The following is a 12,494-nucleotide window of genomic DNA, read 5'->3' on the forward strand; positions in this document are numbered from 1 at the left end:
TGAATTAACCTTCTTCTTCTTCTCCGCTAGTGAAACGAGTTACCGGTCCGGTTACGTTTCCACACTACCAAATATTTTTAGCCGACAATAAACTGAACCCATGGCAACCAACCGACCTCTACCAACGCTACGTCTAGACAACAATCGAAGTAGTGAAAAATTTCGAATTTCGCTCAGTGGAGAGCATCACTAGAAAAATTGTGGAGAGTAAAGTTGCAAATATTTTTGAGAGACAAGTTTTTGCAGCGTTGCAATCTTACAACTAATGAACGAAATATTCATGAAAATGATAAATTATTTTATCATTTTATTTTAATGTCTGTTCTGCACACGATTTCTTACTGGATATTATTTTCAATATGCAAAACTAGAAATAAAAATATGTGAATGAAAATTTAAAATAAAACTAGGATTTTGAAATTTTCATATAATTTTAATTGGCTTCAAAATTGTTTTCAATCAAATTTTGATTTACAATTGTGTAAACCAAATCTTAAAATTGTACATTTATTAGGTGCGTATATTTGTTGCCAATGTTGTGCTGTGACTTTAATACAAGTTACCAGAGAGTGAAGTATTTATAAATTCAGAGCAATTTGATATTTTTTCTCTCGCAACTAAAATATAAACTCCAAATCTAGCTACAAAAATAGCAAAATTTCTACCTAAAATTTTCACCAATTTCCTCAAGCAACATCACACGTTTGATTAGTAAAAGTAAAAAAAAAATATCTCGAGAAATACTAAAATTTGTATCAAAAATTTTGACCAATTTCCTTAATCAAAACATCATACGCTTGATTAGTAACTCCAAAATTAGCTCTCAAAAATGAGCAAAATCTAAATTTTCATCAACTTCCTTAAGCAAAACCATACGTTGGATTAGTAACAGTTTATAATTTCGTCATCACCACATATTTACAAGATTAGATACATATTTACATATTTGCCTAATATACCGCTCATCATCCCGACTGAAATTTTGAAACGGGCCTCTGTAGCAATACCAAATATTCTCAAAGTAATTAATCTGTATGCTTAAAAAACGATGCGCAACAAAGACTTAATTATCCTAGAACGTCACCACCGTGTAAATACAATTTTCCAAAGTATCACCTGTGTAGCAGAGGTGATGGAGTTGTTAAGTAGATAATTACTTCTGCGACATCATCATTTAAGCTTCTCTGTTACATAACTTATTTAAATAGTATTAGCATAATATTGAGTTTTGTATGTGTGTACGCCCTGCAGCCTTCATCAACGTGTCGTAACGTAAGTATTACAATATTGTTTACAATGCGAAGTCAATAAGTCGTGAAAATTGGATATTTACATCCAGGAGCAAAATAGCTATTTTAAAAAGTTGCCATTTGTGATACTAATTAGGAAAGAAAAATCTTCGAGATGCGGGTGGAAATGCGAAGAATTTTGCAGTGTAGAATGACCATAGCGTAAGCTATGAAAAATCTTTGAGGAACACGTGGAAATGTGGAATTTTTAAGAATTTTACAGTGTAGAAGTATGACCGTAGTGAAGGATGTGCAAAATCTTCACGTGTAAATGTTTTCAAATTGAGAATTTTGATAATTTTGCATTGCAAAATGACCGCAGCGTAAGATATGTATGAAAAATCTTTGAGGCACATGTGGAAATGCTGAATTTGTACGAATTTTTCCAAACTTTGGGGGTAAAAGTGGCCAAAAGTTGAATTTAGAATATCCACAAATAATTTAAAAGTTGTCTTCAGAATTTTTAGGTCCTACTCAAATTTCCAAAATGTGTCGAACAGAGCAACTTTTTTTCATATATTTGTATCCTCTGCCAAAAACTTTATATTCAAATATTGCAAACAAGTATATGCATTTCAACTATGTACTCCCCATGAAAGCAGCAGCATCAATTAACGATCCACACAATAATTGACCATACACAAAGAACGAGAGACATGCACAACTTGAGAAATTAATAATTCTTTGAAATTCAATTCTTATTCGATATCTGGTTAGAAATCAGGATCGATTATGCAGGACAGTCAGTCAGTCGGAGAGAGGAATGCAATCGGCCACATAAATACAATCAGGTATTTAAAATGCATGCATTATTCGTGCCGTGCATAATGGATGCCATGAAATTTTTACCTCCATTTTTACCTCCAACACAATGTATGAAATCTCCCGTAGAAAAACTCGACCACCTAAAAACCCGTACATTTTACTACAGACTTTTTGACAATTTTTCTACCCAAACTTTTCCATGTGATGTGAATGTGCAGGATATTTTTCTGTCGAAATGTTTTGGAGGAAGTGGATTCTGCAGAAAAAGCATTAATTTTTTGCCGCATATATTTCCATTCCTAAATTTTTCAAATTTCCGAATGATGTCGTAAATCAAATTTTCTCCCCACTGTAGAAACTCATATTATCCAAAATAATCTATAAGTTCGAAATTTCTACGTGTTTTCAGTGTGGGAAAATGTACTATCAAAACCCATGAGTGCACAGATTTACGCTCGGCACGCCTCCTAAAAGAGTCGCATGTGCATAATTTTGTGTATAGTTTTCGGCACAAATCTCTTCTGCATTCAATTTTCTGTAGCAAATATTGCAAAATTTTTGCTCAAAATCAAAATAAATTTCTGGAAAAAAGCCGTTCAAATTTTTAGTCTAGGAGGGAGTCACCTCCTTCAACACATCCATCCTGCACAGCCCTTACTTACACTACAGCCGCGTAACTATTTACAACTCAATTATTTATTTATTGGCGTATCGGATTCATTCTCTGATTGATTGGGAATCATTATGATAATAATTTCTTTAAATTTCAAAAGGCATCTTTTCATTTAGCTTGATCTCTCTCATGAATCAAACCCTTGTCCGCGCGACGACGACGACGACGAGACGACGGCGGAGGAGGAGGAGGAATTAATAAATTGGTTTCCTTTTTCTTAATGAGATCTCGCAGACGGCGAATATAATATCTCGTGTCGAAATTTTGCTCAATTTTCAAAACGCCAAAAGCCACACCGGTCTGATTGTGGGTAATGATAATGGCTGGTGATGGTTACAATAAATAGACGATGAATGAAAATATTATTTTGTGTTATCGATCAAATCATAGAAAAAGTGGTGATAAAGGTCTCTTTTTCTTATCGGAAGGAGGGGGCTGTACGTACAAAACGTGGAGTTGTACAATGTGCAAGGGGAAAAAATTAAAAATGACCCGTATTTATGGCTCTGCATTGTCTTTTTTAAAAAATTTGCAAATTTAGGGTGCTCAAAATTTGTAAAATATGATTTCACAGAGCTCAGTGTTACATTTCTTGCACTGCAAAATGAGAAACGCAAGAAATGTAAACTTTAAGAAAGTGCAAGAAATATGTGACATCCAGCCACTTGTCGGGAAGCAATTTCTTGCACATTTCATTTCTTGCAGGTCAAAATAGCTGCAAGAAACCACTTTCTCGCCTTTATTTCTTGCACCCGAAACACTGTAAATTCTGAGAAAAAAGCCCGAATTTATAGTCCCAAATATTTATTTCCACGTGGATATGCCGATGAGGTGACTAAATTTGTCCGTATTGTATGGACGGCCCCTGTTACGTAGTACGTATTATTATAATAAATAAGTTGACGACGTGGAAAGGAAGGGAATAACAAAATGAAACCATTAGTATTAAAAAATTATTGGGAAATGAGAAATTATTATTTCTTTTCATTTCATTTCACTCGTCGAAATTATTCCATTGATTGATTTTAATATGGAAAATTAATTGGATTGGAAATGCCTTCGTTTTGCTGGGGTTAAAAATTTAGGGAGAAAAATACCCAATTTAATTTATCAATTTGTACGGAAGTGACATTAATAAAACGGATTTTTTTTTACTTTAATCAAATGTTACAAAGGAAATCATCAAGAAAATATTTACTCTCGTTTTCCTTAAATATGTATCGAGTATCAAAAATTATCAAAATTCTGCAGTTTTCAATCATTTGAATTTAATCAAATATTGAATTTTTAAAAATCTATCAATTTATGAAAAATATATTTAATCTCGTTTTCGTTAACTAGGCCAAACCTCCTAAAAAATTATCAAAATTCTATCTTTTTCAATTATTTGAATTTAATCAACTTATAAAATTTTAAAAACTCAGTCAAATCATTAAAAATCGGAAAAAAATCAAAATTCACTTCCACATTCCTGCTATCCCTAATATTCTCAAAATTCCGCATTTTTGGCCATTTTGATTTACTCCCCCATTTAATTTCATGTTGACATTTACCTATTTACTTGTTATGGAAGAAAAACTGTGCAAAAACATATTTTGCAGGAGTTGCAAATATTTTGTAACGTTAGTCTCACAATGCATAATTGTAGTCAATGCATTTATTAAACGGCTGGATGAAATATTTACTCTCATTTTCCTTAATATCGAGGATCAAAACTTGTCAAAATGCTGTATTTTTTCAATTTTTATTTAAACACTGCTCCATTTAATGATAACATTTACTGATTTACTTGACGAGAAAGCGCACGTGCAAAAAATCACATGCATTACGTTGCCAATATTTTATACTGTTAGTCAATAATTTTGTCACTCTAATTCATTTAGTAAAAATTGCACCCTATTTCACCACAATTTTACATGAATTTTGTCACCTCAAGTGTATAATTTGATAATTTCAAATCATTACTTTTTCTATCCTCTAATTTTCCTCGTGCTCAAAATAAATAAAAAATAAGTCATATGATTTCATTCATTCGTGAAAAACAGCTTTCGTTCATGAATCAAGAACAATAATCTGCTTTAAAAAAGGAAAACTTGATGAAATCAAAACTTGAATTTAATGAGAGTAGTGTTTTAACTATTATTTATTGTCTCATCGTTCATCCACTACTTTGTTTCACTTTGTTGTCGTAAATAAATGCACAATTGCTTCTTCAACTTGATAAAATTAAATATTAAAAAACTGAATATTAATTCACGCACGTCTCATTTACAACAAATTCTTTAAGCGAATTTATAAAACTTTGTATTAAATAAGTAGTTTTCAAAATTATGGAGTAGTTTGGGAATAAAAATCGCATTTCAAATTTCCCAAAAATTAGGTTTACTTCGTAATTTTTCAAAAAACAAAATGATAAATTTATGAATTTACAAGTCCTTACATTAAAAGAAGAAATTACGAAGAACCTTACGAATAAAAATCGCATCAAATTTCCCAAAAATTATGTTTGCTATATAATTTTGCAAGGAATGATTAATTTATGAAATTACCGACCTTACATATTTCCATTAAAAAACATTAAAAGATTCCTGCTAAGTTTGTAAACCGTGCAAAAATCTTGAACAAGCGGTTAAAAAATTAGCATTTGGCAAGAAATTAGTACCGATTTCTTTAAATAGTGCAATTTGAAGTTTTATATTTTTATCAATTTCCATACAAAGGTTGACGTAATTTATATTTTGAAGCATCCTACATCAAATTCTTGTTGACAACAAAGTACCACATTTAAAATGATAATTTAATGCGTTACTCAAGTATTGCAAACCTTATGACTAACTTTGAGTGCAAGACTAACAATAGGTGTGAAAATTAGAATCCATGAATATGTATAAAATTCAAAATCTTTTCATGCATTAACGTCGCCAATGGCATTTTTAGGGTCAAAATTAGCCAAAAATCGGCCTCATCTCGTCCTGCACGACCCCCTCCGCACAAATGCAATGGAGTTCATAAAAGTGAGAATTGAATTGTTAATTGATTGAGTGAAATCGAAATGACAAAGTGCAGCAGTGAGTGATTGGATTGAATATTTCGCTCATTTGACTCTGCAAATTAGCTAATTTGGAGGTAAAAGTGACTTAACGACGTGTCAATATAATGGGTCAATATGTGTCATCTTCTATCCTTTCGTCACACACGGGTTTAGAAAATAGCACATATTTATTCATTATTTGCGTTCACCTCTTCAGTTAAAGTAATGAATTTGCAAATAAATAATAAAAATAAACCATGTGCAACAATGGGTTGCGAAATTGTGGCAAATAATAGACTCCGAGCATGAAAGGATGAGAATGTGTGGAGGATGTATTAATTAAGAAAAATCAACAATGAGCAAGAAAAGCGTGCAAAAAAGAGTCACTATTTTAATTAATATTTATTATTTTGTATGTATGTAAAAAGATATCATTGAGTAAATAAAACTAAAAAATTAATTAAACTAGAATACGATAACGTATGGAAAAATTCATGGAAACAGAGTTAATTTTTCAAGAAACTCGTATTTATAGCCAATTGAATTAAAGTTCTGACCAAGAAAATTAACAAAGAGAAAAAAAATTGTGCAATAAAGAATCTTCATTTCTATTAATATTTAGTAAATTTCGCAGTAGATTTTTTGCAGATTTTTTCTGATGATTTGCGACATTTTAATAAACTCCAGTAAACAGTAAACAGTAAAAAGGTGGCATTCAAAAATTTTTAGCAAAACTAAAATATGAAATGCATGGAAAAATGTATGGAAAATTTAGATTTGTCACTACAGTGACAAATCGAAAATTTTCATTCCACTAGATACAAAAATGTCCAATGCACACAAAATGCATTTTAATTAAGAAATAGTTATTAAATTTCGACCATAAAAGTTGTTAACTAAAATTTAAGCACAATCTATGAAAAGTTGCATGAAAAAATATTCCACGTTTTTATGAAGTATTTACAAATTTCTAATAAATATGTTTCGTATTTATTACTCGTCCTCCAAAATTCAAAAATGTTCAATGCACACACAAATTATCATTTAGATTATTATTTATTAGTTAGATATTGCAGTAAAAAGATGTCTAAAATTACAATACAATCTATGAAAGAAGAGCATGAAAAAATAGTAAATATTTTCATGGCATGTTTATCACTCGTTGTCCCAATTAAACTCGATTTCTGGATATTTCAACCCCGTATCGTTCAACACGGTCACGACCCACGCGTCCTTCGGTAACTTGCCAGATTTCAGCAGCTTCACGGCCGCCGCGACATTCGCGCCGGACGTGTAACCCACGTAAATGCCTTCTTTCTTGCCTAAAAGCTGCTTATATTCGACCGCCTCCTTGTCCGTAACGCCGAGGGTGAAGTCCATCGTGTCGAATTTAAAGAGCGGCTGGACCACGCCGTAGCCAGAACCTTGCAAAAGATGCAGCGGTCGCTCAACCGCGCACCCTTTGATGACTTGAGCGCCATCTGGTTCCACCGCGACGCAGACGACGTCAGGATTTTTCTCCTTTAAAAATCTCGACACTCCGGCAAAAGTTCCCGCCGTGCCGACGGTGGCTAACCAGGCGTCCACTTTGCCCCCAGTTTGGCGCCAGATTTCTTTTCCGGTAGAATCGTAATGGGCTTGAGAGTTGTTGGGGTTGTTGAACTGGTCGATATTGTAGGCTCCGGTTTTTTCTATGATGGCCATCGCTGTGTCCGTAGCGACTTGGACGTCGGCCAGGGTCACGTTGCCGGGTTGACCTTCGACCTATTTCAGAAGGGAAGGAATGGTTTTGTTAAATACTTGAAGAATATAGTCTTAATTTCTTGGGTGTACTCATGACAACCTTCCGCATAAAATTTAGCATAACTTGCGAAATTAAATTTCACAAATTTTTTGCTAGAAAAGTTTACAAATTCTGTTCCCAAATTTACCTAGCAACTACTACTGGACATATTTGTATGTCGCAAAATTATTTCGAAAACTCATCCTCTCCATAGAAATCATAGAAAATCCATGGAAACTACATCAAAATAGACTGAACTTATATAATTTTGCGAAATTACATCTTGCCCATCCCCTCAATTTTTTGCAAAATTTACTAAATTAAAACTTTTTAATTTTGCGAAACTCCCCAATTTTTTGTAAATTTTCTAAATTACTTTCACTCCTAAAAATAAGACGTTGTCATGCCTACGCCTAATTCATAACTCTCCCAACAAACCTACCTGATCCGTCAGAATGACATTCGCCCCCAATCCACGCATCATCTCGGCCCTCTGGGGAGAATTTCCCTTCGACATGGTGATAGTGAGTGGGTGGTCCAACACGGAGCAAACCATGGCCAATCCACACCCTTGGTTTCCACTCGTCACCTCGATCACTTTTCCATGCGGGGCGAGTTTTCCCGAGGCCAAGGCACCCTGCACCATGTGCAGCGAGGACCTGTCCTTAATCGAACCGCATGGATTGAGAAACTCGCATTTCGCCAAAATCCGACCAGGACCAGGCCACAAACGATCGAGGGCGAGAAGCGGAGTATTTCCGACGAGGTCGAGAACGCTGGAGGCGATTTCAGTCGGCATTTTTGGTGTTTATGAACTTTGCAGATTTTTAAAAGTTATTCTTTTTGGGAAGATTTGACTGTCTTATAAATTCTTAAAGATTTCGAAATGTCACTTTTTCTCAGAAATTTAATTTGTTCCTGCTTAACTGAATTTTCGGAAATTTACTCTGTCTCGGAGTCCAACGAGGGCACGAATGATGCTCAAATGATCACTTTGTACTAACTTTTATAACCAGGACTGTGCTATTAATTGAGCCTGATTACGTAACAAATCTGCATCGAGCACAACTGGACTGAACTCGTGGTTGCCTGCCTCGTATCAATTCATTCCATTTCTTCGCCAGATCAACTGACCAACCTTTAATTGTTACAAGTTTCAGTCCTAACCAGACAGTGAAAACGGACATGTGACAACTTGTCAATGCGGACAGGACGTCATCCCTTCTCGAACTAGTCGCCATTGTAATAAACCCTTCAATTAAGTTTCCTGATCTTAACTGGGTTCAAAATCAGCCCCAAAAAAATCCACGCCATCCTTTCTGCACAGCCCCCAAAGAAATATGGACTCAATCCAAGATGAATAATGAAACTGGTTTTTCTCTCATTTTATTTATTCAATCGAGTAAAAAGAGACCTATTGTCGTCTCGTGACCCACGTGAGTGACCCACGTGAGTGTCCAAGTTGGGTTTCTTGGTGATCATTGGAAATATTTTTTTTAAAGGGCCAAACATGCCACGTGGGTTGTCATGTGTAGCTATTTCTTTAGATAGTGACCCAAGATCCCGTCACTTCTTGTATGCATGGCCCACAAACTGGTCAAGTCATGTGAGATGAGAGAATAAAGTAGAAAAATTATGCAATTTTTTAAATAAATAAATAAATGGGACGAGCCGCGTGACATTGTGGGAGTGAAGAATGACTGGATTTAACTGATTTTAATTAATTGCATCCTTGTTAGATGAGCATGAAATTTTGCATGGCTGGACTGGACTGGAAAGATCTGCGGTAAAAATATACATCATCTAAATAATTCTTATCTCAAATTTTGACAAGGCTGCATTGTATCCCAATATTTAGAAAACCTTGACCATTTAAATCTTATCCATGAAAAGTGTAAATAAATAAATAAATAAGTCTTATCAATATTTAAGAAAGATAAGGCAGAGTCACACATACATTTGAGCAGATTGAACTTGAAATGTCACTTTTTGTACGAGAAAATTTCATTACATAACTTGTTTTGATCATTTCGTGCAATTTGTAATTATTTTTACATACAAATTACGCCCAAATAGATACATACATTTGTTGTTTGTGTATTTATTCAAATTCATGAAAGTAAAAATTCTGATCTAAGATTGATCTGTTTTTCAGATTTAGAAAATTATAGCCATTAATTATTATGTAAGCTCTGTGGGTGAAGGATGTGATCCATTTTGGCTAATTTGGACTATTTCCAGTCCATGAAAAATGACCTGTTATGCAATTTTGTTAGTCGATGAAATACTGAGGCAATTCACGCAGTCATTTGTAACTTTGTAAAATTCGTAAGTTTTGCAAAATAAACTTTTAGAAAATCAAGAGATGCTTTTGATCTGAGTAAAAAATTTATGAGCTAATTTTCCTTCGAAATATTTGTACAACTTTGTAAGTTTTAAGTCTCATTTTACAATGCTACCAGTTAATTTCCATTCAATAATTGCATGAAAACTGCTAACAAAAACTGCACACAATTCTAAAATGCTAATTCCAGCATCGAAAGGGATTACCTCACCTCATCCTTTCTGCATGACTTCCTCTCACTCACTTTCATTAGTCAGTCAAGGCATCCGACCAAGATATTTTAAATACCTGCATATTTAGGTATACCTGCACATTTAAATACCTAAGAACAAATATGGAAGCGTTTCATAAAATAATTTTGTAACCTTTATCTAATTCCTTCTTCATCAGAGAGGATATGCTAATTTTTGCCAATCTCACACTACTCCTGCTCCTGCTAATTTGAGCAAATTGCAAGCAGGCACACATCATGACACGTCCTCACAGTAAATACTTTACACACGTGAAATCTGTGCAGTTGCAGCGTCATAAAATCATAAGTGACTAAATTACACACGTCATTTTTGGAGTGAATCCTACCGATCATGAAATTATCTTCCTAAACTGAGCCAACCAAGTAAATAATCAAGGGGCCCGGCGCCAACCACATTGCCAATTTGTCCCCCAACAGTCCACCTACAAAATAAACCACAATTTTTGCACGACCTTTTGCAAAAAAATTCCTCGCTAACTCGTGGATATCCATCCATTCAATCAAGTGGGCAAAATATATGCAGATATTCACAATTATCCACCACTTTCTTTATAACGTCTGCTGCTGCTATTTTTTCAAATTTTCAACGCTTCAAATTTTACTGCAAATTTTGACTTTACGTAATAATAACAATAATTACGCATATTTACCTTATAATCCGCATCCTCTCCGTCACTTTCAATTTCGTTGGATCATTAAACACTAAAAAAGTTTCACTTCTACCAAGAGGACGAAAATTGGCGAGGATTGGAATTTTCATTGTTGGTGCATGTGGACAGAGTCAAGTGTGCATGTGCAATTTGCACATGTGCGAATTTATTTACTTATTCGGGATGAATAATTATATGCAAAAAGTACTAATAATTCGTTATTAATAAATGTCGAATTCTTGTGGTCATCGTCACCTAATAATTTTCAAATTTCTTCCGTGTTTCGAATAATTTTGACAAATTTTTCCATATTTGTTATTCTCTCGCAATTTTATGTAATAAGCTTTTGCAATTTCTTAGACACAATTTGACAAAATAAATGATTTCGTTTAAAATAATAAGCTCGCGGAAAATAAAAATTATGTTTTTAAGCCTCATTTAAATCTGTACAAACGTATGTGGCGGCAGTGTAAAATACGCTGTTATTTTTTCATTTAAATCTTTACATACGGTGCAAAATACATTGTTACTTTTTTGCACAGATTACATATTTATTTGTGAATGAATAATGAGCCGAAAGGAAGTGGCGAAGAGATTTAGTCAAAATAATTGAGCGATAATACAACTTATTAGTTTTTCTGGGTTGTAATTATGACACCAAATTGTGACATCAAGCTAAAAATCGGCGTAATTATTGGGCAGCTTATCAATAATTTGTCTTATGTTAAGTATAGAGATACAAAATTAAATATTTACACAGTCCTTGCTAACATTGTAAAATCCGTAAACTTTGAAACTTTTGTTATAAAACTTTACAAATATTGCTAAACAAAATTAGCTCCTAAATTTTTGCAAACTTGCTCAGATTAAGGGCGTCTTTTTATTTTGTAAAGTTTGTAAAATTATTTTACAAAATGCACGGTTTTTACAAAGATACAAATTGCTGCGTAAAGTGTTTGAGTGTTTTTTGGCTTTCAATGAATGTGATGTGTGATACGTTCTGGAGATATCCTGCTTACAGACGGACAGACAGACGGACGGACAAATCGATCACAATGAGCAGCTTCCGCCTCCTAATGATCACAGTCCTCTCTTTTAAATACTGTATATTTTTTCGACAATGAGAGTAAATCTGCGTAATGCATAATTCGATGAAAATGACACCCATTCCGCACAGCCCTTCTGCAATTGGAGGGAGAAAAGAAACCTATGCAGCTAATTTGAATAATCTTTAACAAATGAAAAAACGCCGAGAGCCAGAGTAAGTAAAATCTTGATTCATTATTCTTCTCGGTATTCCCTGAATATCAATCAAATATTAAATCCTCTCCTTATTCACTAATCTCATGAACGCTTGGGCACCCAGCCGCACACGCCGCGCAAGTTGTGGGGGCCAGTTGTCAAAGTTTGATTGAGCCGGTCTAAAAAATTCGTGCTGCCGATGAGTTGGCCTTAAATGCACTATAAATAGTCACTTTGTGCACAATTGAAATTTAAAGCAATCTTGATTCCCGGATCAATTTGTGATGAAATGGTAGAAATTACAAATATGTACTATTGCTTTCAGACTCTCCATCCACCCAAAAGAGCTTTGGATCAAGCAAGTCCGACGTCGAAAAACGGCGTCCAGGCACGACGTCCAAAAATTATGTTAGCCGAGAAGCCGAATTATCCTATTATTCAACACCAGTTTATTTTATTTTGGT

General features: G+C 34.1%; 1 protein-coding gene across 1 annotated transcript; it reads right to left on the reverse strand.

Moving 5' to 3' along the window:
• Positions 1-6,721: 6,721 nt before the first annotated feature.
• Positions 6,722-8,612, reverse strand: LOC110858002 (putative inactive cysteine synthase 2). The gene is made up of 2 exons (XM_022106624.2): positions 7,984-8,612; positions 6,722-7,522 (listed from the first exon to the last, which is right to left on the reverse strand). The coding sequence occupies exons 1-2, from the start codon at positions 8,338-8,340 to the stop codon at positions 6,914-6,916; spliced, it is 966 nt and encodes a 321-aa protein (XP_021962316.1). The 5' UTR covers positions 8,341-8,612; the 3' UTR covers positions 6,722-6,913.
• Between the last annotated feature and the right edge of the window lie 3,882 nt (positions 8,613-12,494).

Source organism: Folsomia candida, unplaced genomic scaffold (genome assembly GCF_002217175.1).
Source record: "Folsomia candida strain VU population unplaced genomic scaffold, ASM221717v1 Fcan01_Sc020, whole genome shotgun sequence".
NCBI lineage: Eukaryota > Metazoa > Arthropoda > Collembola > Entomobryomorpha > Isotomidae > Folsomia > Folsomia candida.